At 44.4% G+C, this 18,285-nt stretch overlaps 1 protein-coding gene across 12 annotated transcripts in view; it reads right to left on the minus strand.

Moving 5' to 3' along the window:
- Window positions 1-1,988: 1,988 nt before the first annotated feature.
- The window catches only part of TCF7 (transcription factor 7), a 115,384-nt gene continuing 99,087 nt past the window's right edge, over window positions 1,989-18,285 (minus strand). For 11 of the 12 annotated variants that reach the window (XM_029583797.1, XM_029583791.1, XM_029583796.1 and 8 more), the window contains 3 exons: window positions 14,807-14,855; window positions 11,031-11,103; window positions 1,989-4,456 (listed from right to left, as the gene is read on the minus strand). In XM_029583797.1, the coding sequence (XP_029439657.1) occupies window positions 4,129-4,456; window positions 11,031-11,103; window positions 14,807-14,855 (450 nt within the window). In that variant the 3' untranslated portion in view covers window positions 1,989-4,128. The remainder of the gene's footprint in view (window positions 4,457-11,030; window positions 11,104-14,806; window positions 14,856-18,285) is intronic. The other variant, XM_029583801.1, reaches the window with a different exon arrangement.

An 18,285-nucleotide genomic window follows, 5' to 3' on the forward strand; every position in this document is an offset into this window, starting at 1 on the left:
TTACTCCAGCTTTGGCAAGTTAACGGCAGTGAGTGCGTGAGTGAAACCTCGGCTTTGTTCTGATGCCTCCCTATTGAAGGGCTTCAGTGGCAGAAGGTGTTCCTCAAAGGCTGCCCGCTGTGTTCTCTTGGGGCCCTAGCAACTGCATGTTTGGTAGCCTCAGTAACTGTAACCCGGCCTCGTGGTGCACAGCAGTGCCAAATGCTCCAGGGACCCATGCACAAAGCTATCTATAGGAGCCGGGCTTTTTGTTACGTTATCACTAAATCTTAGACCTCACTGGGGGCGAAGGGTAATCTCTCTCTCCACCTTTGGCTGGCTGACTTCCCTTGTAATTATTTTATGATTTTCTCCTCTGGAGGGTTTTTGTATGTGAGCCAACACTAACATCTTGGCAGCTTGAGTTACAAGTAGAAAGTCTTTTTTTCAGCCCATCCTTTTCATGTATCTGCCTATAGCTGTACAGTAGAGCTCCTAAAGCTGATTTGGGCAGAGTTGTGCACTTCTACATGTGAATTATCCATCAAAACAAATCTAAAACTGAAATGTCTGCCCCTTGTAAATAAGAAATATAATTTGCCTCACTACCTCATTGAAACAGCTTGTAGAAATCAGTTTTTGTACACGTACTCCTTTTCCCACTGAATTTTTTTTTCCCAATTTTATTGGTTATAAACTGATAAATTCCCCTATAATATAAACTGAACCTTGCTTCCCTATTCATCGTCCACCTACCTTTTATCCACTTGTAACAGGAGATTGGACAGGCAGGGCTTTCATTTTAAAAGCTCCTGCTATACTTTCCACAGGAGTTGTACCGCCTTCAAAGCAGGAACCACATCTGTGTACTGAAAAAGGAGCTCTGTCCCTGCACCTTTCCTCTATTATGAAAGGAAAACCCTAGTTACGGTTTCTCATTAGATGGATGGGCCTTCAAGCCTCATGTGGCATTTCAAAACTGCCCCAACTAGATTTTAAAATATCCTAGTAAGAACTTCTGCCAGCTTGTGCACACAATGTGACAAAGTTAATTTTTCTTAGCATTCAGCCATAATGCCCTCATACTAAGTAGGTATTTATACCCCTATATGAGTCCCACCTAGTTACTCAAGGTGGGGGTTAGGGGCCACTTTGACATTCAAAGTGAGACGTACGAACAGCACAGTGCTCTCTTGTGAAGATTTGATGACCTTTGGAGTGAGGAAACTCACCCAAAGATGAGATTTGTGCTTGATGTTACCTAGGTAGAGAGTCCATATGCAGATATCGTAAAGGAACTGGTGGAGGAGGTGAAATTGTTGTTGCTGGTAGGCTAGGCACATTTTATACCCTTTTGGTGAGTACACTAGGAAATTATTGGTGTTTCTGGTAATTACAGACATTATACAAACATTTCTTATTATAGAAATGGTTGGGTAAGGGGTGCTTTTGGGAGGTTTGAAACGCATTATGGGTATTTCCATTATTTCCTATGGAAAAAATAGTCTTGACCAGCGCCGGATTCACGATGTCGGACTGGCCCGGGTATTCACGGCCCAGGACACATCGCGTGGTCTGCCGAGCGCGGCTGTCACGGCCGCGCATGGCAGACCACGTGACTGGAGTGATCGGCCCACCGGGGGATGCCTGATCCCCCGATAAGTCAAGACCAGGGGCGGATTGGCCTACAACCAACTTGAGTTACAACCTGCCCCCTGGAACCAATTGAGTTCATAAGTCAAGGGACCACTGTACTGGATTCCTGCTGAGTGCACCACCTCCTAAGTAGTGACTGTGATGTCACACAGGAAAAGAGAGTGTTGTCTGCCTCCCTGTGCTTGTAGGGGAAATAACCCCCTTGTCATGGCAGGGCTCATGGAAAGGAAATAAACAGGTAAGGACGTTTCTCCTTGGTCCCATGAAAGCAGCTGCAAAACACTGCTTTGCCACATCTAGCTTTTTAAATGACACGCTCATTCAGTGACTTCCACATTCACAAGAAATTTCAAAACAGCAAAGTTTAATTGAGAACTAAAATCATATAAAAGTCCAAAATGTAAGAGCATTGTTCTCCTTATACAAAATATAAAAACATGACAATAGTAACAAAGAAATAACACTTCCTATAGCATTTCTAATTGCCTTTTGATATAAAAAAGGGATGGGTTTCTGTTCTGCCTTCTAGCAGTCTAGAAGGACGACACTTGGTTTTATTTTACTGGTACAAATAGTTGTTGGCACTAACATTTGTCTTAAAATCACTTCCCTCAATGTTACTGCCAGTAGAAATATTTTAAATTACAGTGTACAGCAAGCTGAACAAAGCAGGGTGGCATCATTTGCAGCAGCTGGGATTGAGAGTACTGCATGAAGGGTTTATTTAACAAAAGTAGAAAGAGATCTTCCAGTGCCAGCAGCTGGCACTGCATCACTAATGCAATGTCTTGTTAGGGACATAATATGCACAGTTCTCAACCGGTGTCTAAACCAGCCTAAAGAACAGATAAGCTAAATGGAGTATACGTGTTTCAGGGATGCTTTAAGCAGCTAGGAGGTGGGGGAAGCTTACAGGCCTAGACATAAAAACAACATAGCAGCAGATGCGTTAAGCACAGCAGGTTCCTGCCTCGTTGCCATGTTTTAAACTAGAAGCAAGTTAAAAAAAAAAAAAAAGTTCATTTTGAGATGACCATCAGAAAATACAAAAATACTGTTGAGTTTTTACACTATGAAAAGACTTTTTTTTGGTGATTAAAAAAAGCTTTCTTGCTTGATACAGTGTAATAATAGTTCAGATTGGTATATATGGTAAAGCAGAAAGAAACAGGACTCGCTGGTCTTTGATGTTGCTTCATCTTTGGCGTTCTAGAAGGCTTTCTTGAAACGTAGGACAGAAAACACAGGCTCACATTCTGAAGGAGTCGGAGCAGAGTAAGACATTGGCCCTTGCTAGACAATCTAAAAATGTGACTCTCTTAATTTACTTTTTCTTTTTTCTCGCTTTCCCTGGGTTAGCTTTCAGGAGGCTCCATAGTGATAGCAGGGCAGTCGTGAAAAATGGCAAAAGTCCCAGAACACAATGGCACTGTTGCAGCTCACGAGCTTTATCTAGGGTAGAGTTTGCAGGATGCTGGATCTCAGCTACTTCTGAGGATCAGGTCAAAGCATTTGTGCCTCTGCTAGGGTGACTGGCTGATAAGATTGTTTTTCGGATGAGTAAAACTAAGATGTGCTCTTGCTCAAATAATTGGGATTACTATGAATAGACAGAACAGCAAAGACCAACTAAGTTCACTGGAATGTCAATAAATAATTGTATATGAACTACGAGAGATCATAAACCTGTATGTGGCTAACCCCGAACCATTTCTTCCAGGTTCATATACTGCAAGAAGCACATGGGTGTTGTGTAAGATGACGTGACACGTCTATAAAGAGCTCTCTGTACTGCAATGGAAATTATATGCGGTGGGAGTAGTGAACAATAGTTGCTCCTGTCAGTAGGCATCAGTCTGCCAGCAAATTAATTCACATCTTTTTGTCCAAATATTCTTGAAGCCTGTTTGTAGAGTTCCTCTGCTTTAAAATTATCAAAACAGCCAAGAACCGAGTTGCAACATGCCATGGTCCAACCTAACTCCAGCATGCAACAGCCCTATTAAACCTAAGACAGGTAGAGCTTATTTAAATTCAAAACCACTTCTGCTGCACGGAGCTGAAGTTGGCACTTAAAAAGCCTTGCTGCTATTTCTTTTTAGATGGAGGTCATGCTTTTTCGGTGGTACTACAATCCATTGCAATAGACCAGGCCTTGTCTTTTGTGTGTTTATTCTGACGGTGCAGAGGAAAGAAGTCTGACTGTAGCTGTAATTTTAATTTTGAGGGTCCTGCACCTGCTAATCTACACTACGTGTGTCACTTCCCCGGCTACCAAAGAATAAAACTGCGTTGAGTACTCAATCATTTGAGACGTGGGGACACGTGCTCTGTTTCCCATAATTTCTGAAAATCTAGTTTTGCAGTGAACAGCAGCATGGGCCCTCTTGCGCTGTTTCCAGACGGTTCTAACAGGTGTCCAAAATGCTCACAGAAGCAAAGTGTCAAAGGCCTTTTGTAGATATTGCAGTTTACACAGTGCGGAATCTGGCACTATGTTCCTCTTGCTGTGGCACTGGCCGTTGGCAAGGCCTTGTCTGCCGCTCCTGAGGGCTGAGCTGTGGAAGGGCAGTTAGCAATAAGTTCAGAGGTGGTGGCGGCGGCTTTGACGTGAATGGAAACAAGGTAAGGATGGATTTGTCCTTGAGGGGGGGAATTGCGGGCACTAGCAAGATGACTGGGCGTGAAAGCAGAAGGCAGTGGGATAGAGTGGAATGCATCCAGAGGAGACGGAGGCGAGTCTAGAGCACTTCCATCGGAAGAAACGGGGCTGGGACAGCGGCCTTCTCCTTGTAAGTACCGAATGCACTTCTTTTTCCGCCTAAGAACAGTGAAGAGAGTTATCTGTAAATAAAGGGTGAGTTTATCATTTCATAGATGAAAGGATGAAGACAATTCAACACAACACAACACCACAAAACCCTACACAGGCCTCTGTCTAAACCAGACCACAGCGTAAGATATGATAAAATCATTACATGATAAAGCAGAGTGACAGCAATGACCACAAGGTGGCAGCATGTAAACACTCCTACGTAGAGCTTCTTTGAAGAAATCCCTCTTGCACACTTCCCCACTGAATCTTAGATCTACATACATAGATATATAGATATAAACATACACCTGCTTTTCAGTAATCTAAAGGTTTTAATAGTGCTTCATAATAATAGCAGACATAATTGGCATTTAGAATGTAGGATATAAGATTTTAAACACAGACTTAAAACCGGAAAGAAAAGCAAATACCAGCTGCCAGCAAACAGGAAACTCCTCTTTCCAGGACCTGTTTTCCTATGCCCTTTGATGTTGGTAGGGCAGTGCCAGAGAGAAATGATCTAGATGAGCAACACGAAGTTGTGGCTAGTAGTAGCTCATTGATAGGCACCTGAGCCCATTAACTGCTGGGTGAGGATTTTTTTTTTTTTTAACAAAATAGTAATTTTTAACTTGAGAAGGCGGGAACCACCCACACATACACCTCTTAAAATGTACCCTTAAACTCTCTCCCTCAAACTCTTCCTATCTATCTTTTTTGTTTGTTTGTTTTGTTTTTGAACTTACTTCAGGACTGGAACTGAAGTTGTGCGTGCCGGCCAGCTGCCGGCACACGAGTCATCGGGACAGTGTACCCGGTGGTGGAAGGCCTGGCACTTGTGCGCGTGGCCAGGCCGGTTTTAAAACGCACACAGCGCGCGCAGGCCTTTTAAAATCCGGGCTTCAGTGTCCTTCCACTCACCATTATATAGCACTGGAAATCTCTTAAAAAACCCATTTCAACAACTTCCTTTAATAGGGAGTTGATATTAATCTCTATCAAGCTTTCTCTTAATCCTAATCCCAATAACCAAGTTTTCTCTTAATCCTAATCCCAATAACCAAGCTTTGAACTTCATGACGGTTGTCATAATTCTCTACTTTGTCATCACCAGCAATTATATTCACTTTTCCTCAAAATATTTTGTATTTATTATACTCTCCTTGCTCTTTGTAAGTTATTATTATTATTTATTTTCCAAGTTCAATTTTCCTTGTTCATTGTAAGACATTATTCTATATACTGTCAATTTAATTGTTGTAATGTAAACCAAAGTGATTAGTAACTTTGTTACCAGAACTTCGGTATATAAAACGGTTAAATAAATAAATAAATATCAGTGCACCAAAAGCAAGTGCTTTATGAGGTATCCAATTGCATGTGATGCCTAACCCCCCTATAGCATATAATTCAAGTTAAATGAAAGCCTACACTTCTTTAATTAGAAAGTAGCCCTGTGGGTCGCTTTAAATGGGGTATTGTTTAATCAATTTAAGCTTTTACTCTGAGCTTTCTCAGTCTTGCCCGAGCAGGGCTGACGCTCTACGTTAACTCTCTGTAGATACCACCGTTTTCGTGACTTAACTCATAATCGCAGTTGGGCTGGATCGTAGTGCTCCGCCCTGAGACAATCAACATTTTTCCCCACCGGAATGCCTCCAATTCCAGACTGTTCCAAAAAGAAGGCAAAAAAAAAAGGGGTTTGCTCTGTGCGTGCCAGGAAGGACCAGTGCAAAAATGGAAAAAGGCTTCCGTGATCATCCTAAGAAAAAGGCAGTGCAAATAGAAAGATGGAAATACAAGTAACTGGCCGGGGAGGGTGTTTGCATGGGCCGATACAATATCCATGCGGGAAAAAAACGGGCATTCATGATTAAGCACCTGCCTTCCTAACACTCGCCCATCCACCTCTCCCGGGCATACGATGCTGTAGGTAAATGAGCCGCTGCGTTAAAAAGGAGGCACTAGGGGAAATTGTGCGTCCCTAGCGCCTCCTCTGCATCTTGTGACCAGGAGAAGTGGCTGTGCACGAGTTAGGAAAACACACACTCAATTTAACGAGCATCCTTTGCCCTAGCCTGTGCACCACCATATTAAGTCGGAGGAATCTCAGAAAAGCAGTATTTTCTGCTTTTTAGTTCAACGTTTGAGGCTCCTCAAAACTTAACGCCAGCTCCAGGGCTGGCGTTAATTTTTGAGATTTAAAATGTGCACGTCAGGTGCACAGTTATTTATTTATTGATTTTACAGCGGGCGGGGGGAGGGGTTAATAGCTAAAAGCCTCAACCTGGCATTTACATGTGACGAATGCTATTAGCCACACCCTGGTTTGGTCACACATTTTGGACGCGGTGATCCCCTTATCGCATCCGGGGTTATAGACGTGCGTCCAAAATGTGCATCCAACCGCAGCTTAACCTATGTGCTAGCCTGAGCGCACGGTATTGCATCGGCCTGTAGATTCATGACTAAATGAGTTGAGAGGAAGTACTTAATCTAATAAGAGAGAAACGTTCTTAACTGTGATCATAAGAGAGAAGAAATGAACACGAGCTATGGATTCTTTTCTTGGTAGTCATTGTGCTGACTGGAGATCAGGATTACCAGACAATTAAGTAAAAATGGCTGAATCTGACCACGAAGTGTTACTTCTGTGCGCTGACTAGGATCCCCCTTCCCCCACTCCCCAGCAACAAACCCATGTCCCTCCGCATGGCAATGCACAGCACAGGTGCTTAGAGAAGCTGCTTCCTTTATTTTTCCTTTAGGATTGGTGTAAGTTGTGATGTTACTATTTTACATTAGGACATGTGTTATTTTAATCACTGTACTATATAAATTATTTTATTTTATAATGATATGGGCTTTATCCATTTATTATTTTGCTGATGTATTTATTATGAATCACTTTGATTGCCCAGAAAAGCAGAATTTAAAGGCTAATAAATAATAATAAAAGGCAGCAGGCCAGCCCTGATGAGTAACTTTCTGCTCACTGGTATTTCTACCTTTCTGTGAGATGAAACATCCTCATTAAACTTCACCTCACACAATAGCCTAAGCCTAACAATGGATTTGCTCAAAATTCCACAGTAGGTGTTGATGGAGATTTGGGTTGCCAGGATTCAGAGCTTGCTTCATTTACCAGCGGGTAGCAGAAGCAGTGGCTCGTCACAGTGAAGGAATCAGGTCGCTGCCACAAAAAAAAAAAAAAAAGCAAAATGGTGTCTGTGCGGACTCTGATTCCTTTCATCAGGCAAAACCCACCAACATTCTCCAGCGATCCAGCGATGATGATGATGCATGTGTGAGCATGGGCCGTCCCTTCTTCAGAGGTCACATTAGAAGAGACTGGCATGGTTGCATGCGTACACATACCCACACCGTACCAATCCAAGGAAGCCCCGCTTCTCCAGCACCAAACATAGCGAACTGCCTAAAACAAAAACCACAGCTGAAAGGGCCAGCTGCAGCCTTCAGCATTCCTGTACATTTCCTTGCTCTTTCATATACTGTGCTGCCATGCATTTCACTCGTGACTTTTGGCAAAAGCCTTTTGTTTTAAATAAGAGCATTGCATAAACTGAATAAATATTCTAACCACCACCAGGGAGATGCAGCCAAAACACTGTTCACGTGCTTTGCTTTTTTGGTTTCATCGGGTTGTTTTATTTGAGCAGGCACTAATTTATTTTTTTTCCATTTGTGTTGACATGATTTTGACATACTAATTTTCATTTTATTTATTTATTTGCACACACTAAACTAAATGAAACAAATGATGGCACCTCCCTAAACATGAAACTCCCACATCTAACAGCAACTGGGCTAGTGAATATTTTCTGTGTTCAGGAGCAGCATCTGATAGGTTCCCTACCCATAAAGGTTGTAAACTTTGACCTGTGAGAGAGGGAGAGCTTACCCTCATCAAGCAAGCTTTCCTTTCAAGTTGTCTTTTTTTTTTTTTTTTAAATAGAGCCAAATCTTGGTTAAAATCCATGCAAGAAAGAAGGGCAAATCTCGTACATGGTGATGTCTGTCATGACTGAGTGTCAAGAGGAAGACGGCAGCAATGTGTTACGGGGTGTTTCAAACTTTTACCTTTGTAGTCTACAAAGCAAGCAATCGAAAGGGCGGGAGAGAGAAGGCATACAAACGAACAAACTTAAAATAAGATAGGATGGTGACAGCAGCTTTTTTCTTCTATATCCCAAACCTATATGTTGCTAAGATCTATGGGTCCTATGCAATAAAACCAATTTCAGCATGGGCTTACAAATTAATGGGCACATTAAAAAGCCCAGTAACAAAGTGATGTGAATATTTTAGCTTATTTGTAGTAAAAAAACAAAACCCGCATGCTAACGCTGTTCTTGTCCTTGTGCATTAGGTAAATAGCATAAGCATGCTAAATTGACCATGGTCAGCTCTCTTTTCCTCTTGACCCCTTCTGCTGGCTTCCAGTTGCTATGCAACTGTTTAGTACATGGGGATCATTTGCGAGTGTGGTGGGTAGAGACAGGAGAGCTATAACACTGCAGGGCAGAGAGGGCCAGGAGAGCAGAAAACAGACAGGAAGCACCTGCCTTGGGTGTCAGTAAAGATCATCAGAGAGCACTGTGAGAGGATAAAGTTGGGGACAGAAGGGAGGAATCTGGCCACCTTAACTCAGAAAGGCATTGGCACCTAACCATTCTCTTCTCTATGGCCACCCTATAGGGCACAGTGCAAAGGATGCACCACCCAGTCTGCTACTGCCTCAAAGCTCACGAACGCTGCACTCAAACCAAAACAGGTTGGCTAAAAATGTTTATGAGGCCTAGACTGCTCTATAGCCTTAAGCCTCTGAATGCCAAGAATAGTCTTTGGCCTAACTAATCATATCAATGAAAGAAAAGACCTTTGGGCCCTTATTTCTTGGAAATATATGTGCCTTGTCTAAAGAAAGGTGGATTTATTTATCTTTGCCATTGTTAATATAAGTTTTATGTATGTACTTTTGTTCATCGCCTAGACCTATTTTTTAGTGTTTGCAATTTATAAATTTTAATAAATGTAAGTGCTCAAGTGTATATCAGTGTGTCATCTGTCACCTCTTCCTCTCTCTCTCTGCCATGCTTTCACTCTCTCCTGTCCTGCTGGCACCCTGTGAAAGCTTTCTTTGTATATTTGGATGGTGAAGGTAAGGCATTGGGGGCCCATTGTCTAGTGACTTGCCCCTGGAGGGAGGCACCCTTCATAGAATGCTCCTTGCTTTTCTGATTAGGCAGAGAGTTGGGCTGGCCCCCAGCACAAACACTACTGCTGAGGATAAAATCTCTGAATGCCTGCTTTGCTCAGTGGCTAGACTGACCACAGCATTGACCTGGAGAATCATGCCTGTACCTTGGACCCTGTCTGTTTCCACACCAGTATGACACCTCCATGTCTGGTACAGTCTAAGGTGTGAAGCAATGCTTGAAGAGTCTCCATGATGTGTTTTGTGTAAGAAGACATTTATGGTATGAGTGTGCGTAATCTTCTCGCAAAAAGTGTTAGTTGTGTTTTGTTTTGATAAAGCGTAGTCAAATGTATTAATCTTCAAGTGACTACAGGCAGAGCTGTAAAGAGTCATCTCCTGGCTAAAGCCTTCATGTTTCAGGCTCTCTTTCCAGCTAGGTGAGCCCACTCAAGTTTAGTATGATCATACGATTTAGCTTTCCCTCATGAATTAAAATGCTCACGTTAGTCTGTTAGCACCAGGTCTTAGCAGGTAACAGCATCCAATTATCAAGTGCTTACTTAATAGCATAGAAAGTAACTTACCATTTAGTGAGAGTTTGTCAACCTTGTTTTTGCAAAGGACATGCCTTCATTTGTATGCAAGGACATACAAATTTCGGTGCACGCACACTAACATCTTTTCAGATTCCTTTAACGTGCATGGGAGAGCCTATCGTCATAGCATTGTTTTTCACATACATACACGTGCCTTAATGTGCATGCTAATCAACTCACTTTACAGTACATTTACCAGAAGTAGATGAGAAGGGTAGACAATGACCTAATTGGTCTGTCCAGTCTGCCCAGCAAGTTTCAGTGCTTATAAGGGGAGGGAGGCTGGGAGGGAGGCTGGAGTGTGGGGAGGATGCGTGATTGAGTTCCCAACTTTACCATAAAGGCCATCTGATTGAAAAGTATTATCTGCTTCTGGACCACAACACTGCTGCTGAAGTGGATAACAAAAGTGCCTGGTGCACTCTTCTGAATTACTGCCAGTTTCCTCCTCAATGATCTCTTTTCTTTCACAAATTGAAACCTTTTCATTTTCCCTTTTTAAAGAAACTGATTCATGGTAACATACTCGGTCAGACTCAGAAATGGTCTTCACTGGTTGAAAGCAGCTGCATTACTTGCACACTAGTGAAATCCAAAAAAAAAGTCCACTTTCTAAGCTAGAAAGATGTAGCCCTGCCTCTCTCCGTGGCAGTTCCAGCTGGTTTCCTTCTCAGTGCAAGCCTGGGCCTTTGCTGTTAGAAGGAGCATACATGCAAAACATAGGCCAGCCACAGAAGCAGACAGGAGAGTCTCAGATACACACCTGCACGGGCCGCACCAGTCCGTTTGTTGGTTGAGGCCAAAGCGAGCTCGGCATTTCTTAGGCGAGCCAGGATCTGAGCACAGAGACATGCAGAATGGAGAACGGGCAAGGCAGGGGGACACAAAACCAGGAGCAGAAGGAAGAGAAGATGCAACAGAAATTTAGCCTTGTAAGTTAACACACTCATATCCAAACACACCTACACACATGCATGTGTTGTTCTCAGCTCCCCCACTGCTTTTAATATGGGAGCTATTCCATTAACACCTGGCTGAAAGAAAACATGTGTTAGATATAAAAAGACAACACCAAGCTGAACAACGAGAGCAAGCAATAAGCCACCACGGTCATGGTGGTGGTGATACCTTTTATTGGGCCAACATAAGCATGGAAGAGTAACTGGCCTCTTCCAAGGTTTGTCATCATCACCCGGTAGGAAGGAACCTTAGTCACATTGGTTCTTGAAGAACCTACTCTTAGCAGAATTTTTATGATCGGCCAATGAAAAGCACGAGAACCTTGAGAAAACTCCGTTTTGTCCATTAGATGCACGAGCAAAAGACTTTAGCACAAAGCCACGGCAGCTTCATGCTCACTCTGGAAGTGATGTGCGAGCAGCATTGCCACAGTTCTGGGATTAGTTTAAGGTACTTACAAAAACGGGCATTTTATGTTGCCTGAAGAAAACCATTAAACTAGCTGTTTTATAAGATAAGGGCCTGTGCAATGAGGACTTGCACCTCACGGTCATGTGATCTCATCTGATCCATCACGGCACTGCTCTCCCAAGAAACATTATATAAAGGTGCTGTAAGGGCATAAAAACCAAAAATAAAGGAGTTTGGGCCATGATATATCAAACTCCGGCTTCTCTTCCTTTCCGGGGAACAGGGAAATGATTAAGTATTCATCTTACATTGTGGCAAACCAAGACCCTGTAATGTGGCAGCTGGGAAGGAGCTGAGCAATGGAGCAACAGGAGGAGAGAAGGTGGTCTCAGAAGATGGGTTAGAAAGAGAACCGAAGAAGTTTCCACCAGCAAAGGATTAGGGATAAGAACCATCTAAAAGGCAAAAGCTTGGCAACAGAGGCACTGAATGGCAGCATTTACTGTACAGCCTGGTGGCAGGGCAATTCGAGTCAGTCCAAAACTACAAGTTACAAGTACTCGTAGAACAAGGAGAAATGAAGATACTGCATACAAGACCCGAACGCACTCAGATGTCAAAATGAGGGGGCTAGGAAGGGCTCTAGCCTTATCTTATTTCGAAATCAACAGGCCAAAAATGTCTCAAACGTCGCTGCAGTCTCTCTCTAAAATACAGTAAAAACACAGAAATAGCAGCCAGCAACAGCTGAAACCTAATAGCTCGCACAAAACAGAGAGCCTATCAAGGACTGCGTATTGTTTAAGCATTTCCTCCCCCCCCCCCCCGTATAAAAAGGGAAGTCCCACTCACCATGGATTTAGTCGCATATTGAACTTTCACCCAAAGAGCGACAGCATTCATCATAAAACCAAAATCATTTATTTATTTATTTTTGTGGTGCCACATCATCTCTCTGCAGCTAACCGGTACCTGATCCATAGCGGTTCAGGTGTTTTACTTCAGTTGGTTCCCTCATGACAAACTTCTTTGAGGAGATGCAATGCCAACAGTGATGTCCTGGCAGGACCCTCAGACCTACTTACTTGCTCATATCCCATCTTGGAACATTTATTCATTTCTCCTGCAAGAAACTTTTCTGTAAATCTTTAAAAGCCATATACTCAGCCGACTGCACCTCCTGGCCAGCCAGTGGGGTAACTACTTTTAATTGTTCCAATCTCCCTGATGCCTCTGCTCCTGGGCACTATTCTGTTGCAGCTCTTTAAACAACCAGAGTGGGCTCTGTCCTGCCTCAAAGCTGTTAAGCGAGGATGTGCAGCCAAAAAGTTTTCGTTTCGTGGCATTTTTACATTTTTTTCCCCATTTTCAGGTTTTTTGTTTTTTTGGTTTTTTTCAGTGCGCCCTGATGAAAACTCCAGTGCGCATCCCTAAATGCTATGCATGTTGCACAAGTCTTCTGGCTCCTCTAGTGCATGTCCACTAGGTGGCAAAGCACTACTGCAGCAGCCTTGCACAGGAACAGCATGGGACCCACATCCAAGTCATGCATCCTGGCTCTTACTTCTCCGGGCTGGTTTAGCTGTAAGCCGACGCAAAGCTGAGCCGTCTGTCGGGATCCGGCTGATTTCCACCCTCACAAACTAAGACTGTGAGGGGGCCGACCGAGAATCCTGGCTAGGGAAAGAAGGCTACAGAAGGGACATCACAAACCAAGGCTGTGAGGGGATGAGCGAGGATCCTTGCTAAGGAAAGAAGGCTACAGAAGGGCCATCGCAAACCAAGGCTGCGAGGGGATGAGCGAGGATCCTTGCTAAGGAAAGAAGGCTACAGAAGGGCCATCGCAAACCAAGGCTGCGAGGGGATGAGCGAGGATCCTTGCTAAGGAAAGAAGGCTACAGAAGGGCCATCGCAAACCAAGGCTGCGAGGGGATGAGCGAGGATCCTTGCTAAGGAAAGAAGGCTACAGAAGGGCCATCGCAAACCAAGGCTGCGAGGGGATGAGCGAGGATCCTTGCTAAGGAAAGAAGGCTACAGAAGGGCCATCGCAAACCAAGGCTGCGAGGGGATGAGCGAGGATCCTTGCTAAGGAAAGAAGGCTACAGAAGGGCCATCGCAAACCAAGGCTGCGAGGGGATGAGCGAGGATCCTTGCTAAGGAAAGAAGGCTACAGAAGGGCCATCGCAAACCAAGGCTGCGAGGGGATGAGCGAGGATCCTTGCTAAGGAAAGAAGGCTACAGAAGGGCCATCGCAAACCAAGGCTGCGAGGGGATGAGCGAGGATCCTTGCTAAGGAAAGAAGGCTACAGAAGGGCCATCGCAAACCAAGGCTGCGAGGGGATGAGCGAGGATCCTTGCTAAGGAAAGAAGGCTACAGAAGGGCCATCGCAAACCAAGGCTGCGAGGGGATGAGCGAGGATCCTTGCTAAGGAAAGAAGGCTACAGAAGGGCCATCGCAAACCAAGGCTGCGAGGGGATGAGCGAGGATCCTTGCTAAGGAAAGAAGGCTACAGAAGGGACATATCCTCCTCCTTCCTTGTCGCCACCCCAGCAAACATTTTCTTTGACTGCCCAGTTTAGTATTTCACCGTTTACCATTGGCATTATTTGCATTTCATGGGCTAATCGGACGGTATAACTGTAATAGCAGCCAGGTTATCGATAAGTGGTCTTAAGTTCAGGTTTTCCAATATGCTGGCTGACAAGGACCTGCATATGTGCACTGGAACATCCCTAAGGAATCGGTCTCTGTGATTCCTATAGCACTCGGGGTGATGGAAAAGTGAAACCTGCCTGCAAAAAACACCAGATTTCTGCAGATACAAATCAGACTGGTTATAAAAAGAGATCACTGTCTCTCTGGAAATGCTGGCGGATCACCCTGCACTGTACCTTTCTGTTAATTGTCTGGACAACTGTTTTATGGAGCTGTCTGAGTGCAATCTGATCTTAGAGCGCAGCAGAAAAAGCAAACAGTCTACTAAAAAAAAAAAAAAAAAGGCTTAATTTCGCTGTGCACCGTTGAGAATACAACAATTGTGTGAGCATGGTGGGACAAGACAACAGAAAGGGAGGTGAACACTGACAGAAGCCAAGAAGCCGTCCTACACAATAGGCAGCTGAAAACTGCCAGAGAAACACACTGAACATCAAAGCTGGCAATCTTACCTGAGCTGGAATCTTGCTGTTTTTCTCTGGTTCGTCTTTTCTTCTTACCCTGCCGTGAAAGGAAGAGAGTGCAGTGTTTGGCATTTGCTGGTGAAGAAAGGCATTCATAGTCCGGCTGTGAGCTTTTGTACCTGGCCTTATGGCGTGGCATGCAAATTCATGGGATGGCGCATGGTGGGAAGAGGGCAGAGTGGGGTCAGGGTGACTGCTTTGCTGTTATGTTCACGGTCAGCCACCAAAAATATGCAAACATCTCTAGCTCCTAGGGGACAGTGGAAATGGGGCGGGAGCAGGTAGGATACAGACCCCAACCACCTTCCACCAGCAATGAGCCATGCGAGGTGTGCCAGATCATAAACCCCACCGCCACTGCTCAGATGACCAAAGATTCATTTTATGATAGTGTGTAGTGGGTTGTTTTTTTTTGTTTTCATTTTGTGTCACTTCTTCCTTGATTTTTTTTTTTTTTTGTAAGTTTTCCCTAATTTTGTGGTTAGTGTGCGTTAAGTCCAATTCATGCGCACTAAGACGAAACTCAACCCCCCTCCCCCACACATTTTGGCATTTATTCTTTTGTTTCATGGTTCCAATGAAATGAAACAAAATAGACAATGTCATTTTAAAGAAATGCACATCCCTATTTATTTTAGCCATCTTAGAGAAGTGGTGTTGCTCACAGCCCATCCTACATCATTAGCTAACAGGCGGTAGACGCATGGAGAGCGTGGGTCTACCGTAAACCCTCGTGAGATGAGCAATTCTCAACCCTCCAGCTCCATCTGCGACGTGCATATTTCATTTCTAAGCGTTATAAAAGGGGTTTTAGCCCTTCAGTCAGTGTGAAGATTTATGTAATGGGGAGGAGAAGGAAATATAGTGATGAAATTATCCACGTCCACATGAGCCACTGGAAAAGAACTCCACAGTATTAAAAACTTTCAACTCACTGACGTCCACGTTCAAAAGATTTGTCCGGCAAACTCTGGGAGACAGCCAGACTAATATCAGGTAAATACATAAGAAGAGGTGGTGCCAGAGGGTCCCGGAGCATGGTAACAATTTAGGCAGTCGCTGTACCAGCCCGTTAAAGGCCCCCAGGTAAGTGCGGTTGGAAAAATGACTCCTGAAGAAAGCCAGGGATCTCTATCCGGAGAAGTGCTCTCGGGCCATCCTACCTGCTCAGGGGCGGCTTTGAACGTGGATTTCAGAGATGGCAATTTACTTGTACTTAAAGCAGCAGTGCCAGCAAAAATGATTAGAAAGCAGATCAGCTGGCAGCTGGAAGAATTTGTTTCCATTTACACATTTAGAAGTCGCTGAAAGAGACTCTCCCTATTCCAGCTTCTTTTGACTAGGAATACAGGGAGGGCAATGCCAAAAGCCCTTTTAATCCAGGGTCACAGCTGTTTACCCGCGTGTAAAAGGGCTTTTGGGAAAAACCGTCCACCCTGAATGGGCACCGACGAACGGGCGTTGTGGAGCAGGCTGGGGGAGGTGTGGGTGCAGTTCTATATTCTCAAAGCCATGCATGGTGTTCTGACCGGAAAAGGCTCCCCACCCCCACCCCCCAGGAAAAGCAGCTGCAGTTCTCCAGGGGGGGGAGGGGTCTCTTTCCTTGGGAAGTACCCGCCAGCTCCCCACCTGCATGCACGGACTTGGAAATCCCTAGACGCGCTCATTCACAGGCAGCCGGGGCTTCTCCCTCCAGGGCTTGTATACCCGCACCCCGAGTCTGGAGAGTAGGGGGGATGCTCTTCGGCAATGGTTGGGACTCCTACCCTTGGGGGGGGGGGGGGGGGCTGCATACGCCAGCTCTGCAAAATCCCCATTCCCAGCCAGTCCACGGGAAATCACGGCCCGCATGGCAGCGAGAGTCGTTGTGTGCGCTCTGGAAGACGCCGTTTTGGAGGAGCCAGCTAGCACTGCTGCTGGACAGCACATTTGAAATTCTAATAGGCGAAAGCTTAGTCAAGAAAATCAAATGTTTTGTAAAACTGTAGTTTTGTCATGGAAACAACCGCAGAATTACAAGTCATTACTGAAGTGTACAACGGCATGTTCCCCGATACCATGCCATGCGGTCATGGCTCAAGAGTGCCTGGCTTTACAAACTAATATTCTGGCTTTTACGGATTAATACCATGCATGTGCGTTCAATGACCAATGGACAATTATTAACTCAACTTGCAGGAAGCATTATGTGGTATTTCTAATCTGTGTTTAGAACTCTAAACAACTCCAGAACCATCTAAACCAGCTGCTCCCAACATCTGTCCAGGTGACCCCACAGCCAGCTGGTCAATATGCAGGAATTATATTGGCATGCCTTGAAAACCTGACTGTGGGATCACCAGGACAGGCTTGGGAACAGCTGGTCAATGATAACTGAAGTCTTAAAATCAGCAACTCAAGAGGGTACTTCACAATGGGTCCCTGTTTGCTAAGCTGCAATACAGTGTCTGTGTATTACAAACAGCATTTACTGCTTGGCAAAAAAAAACACAAACCCCCCCCCCCCCCCCCCCCACACTATTGCAGTCAAAATGGAAATCCTATGCAGAATTTGCCAATATTGCAAGCTTCCGCACATTTATTTCCTGCCCCTTAAATCAGGTCCAATGTGGCCACAGTAATGAGCTGCATCACATGCAAATGCATGCAAAGCAGTTCACTGCCTTGGCAACCAGCAGTGCGGCTTGCAGAAAAATTTAGCAAGCTGTGTTACCGAGGGAAAGTTAGCTACATCTCAAGGAGTGCAGCTAACTTCCCCTCCCTCTGGGAGTATTTCCAGACTACGATGCTTTGAGATGCTCCTGGCAAAACAGCATGCATAGAGTCATATATATATATATATATACATATAAAAGTACATTTAACAGTACATATGACCATTACGTAGAAAGCAAAGTTCAGGGCTGGACGAGACTGGTTCTCAAGGACCTAAACCAGTCTGGTTTTCTGGATGTCCACAATGAATGTTCATCTGATTAGATATCTACATTTGGTTTACAAAAAAAGAAAGAAGCAGGTTCATATGCATATTTTGGTTATTTGAAAAACCAGACTGGTTTTCGGCCCGCGGGGACCATGGCTCCGTCTCACTGCTCATCTGCAAGTGGGGAGGCCTTGGCCACTCTTCAGTGCTGGCTACTTCCCTCACTCATGGTCCGTGGGACATTCCCTATGGGCTGGGGTTTGAGCTATAGTTGGCCACCTCGTGCCTTCTCAGGAAATGGGCCTTTGCAGTTGTCGCTTCCCGAGAACACACAGGACAGATTCTCTTGATTAGCAAGGACCATATTTGCATTTAAAGTACAGTATATCAGTCAGAACTACAAGAAAACAGTCATCCTGTAAGGACAGCAGTACCATTATGGTAAAACATGTTTACATTTAAGGTTTCACGTTAACTTCGGAATAAGTTGCTATTGTTTTACCATAACCGCTATAAATCAGTCACACTTTTCTTATAAAAAAAT

This window comes from Rhinatrema bivittatum, chromosome 18 (assembly GCF_901001135.1).
Source record: "Rhinatrema bivittatum chromosome 18, aRhiBiv1.1, whole genome shotgun sequence".
NCBI classification, from domain to species: domain Eukaryota; kingdom Metazoa; phylum Chordata; class Amphibia; order Gymnophiona; family Rhinatrematidae; genus Rhinatrema; species Rhinatrema bivittatum.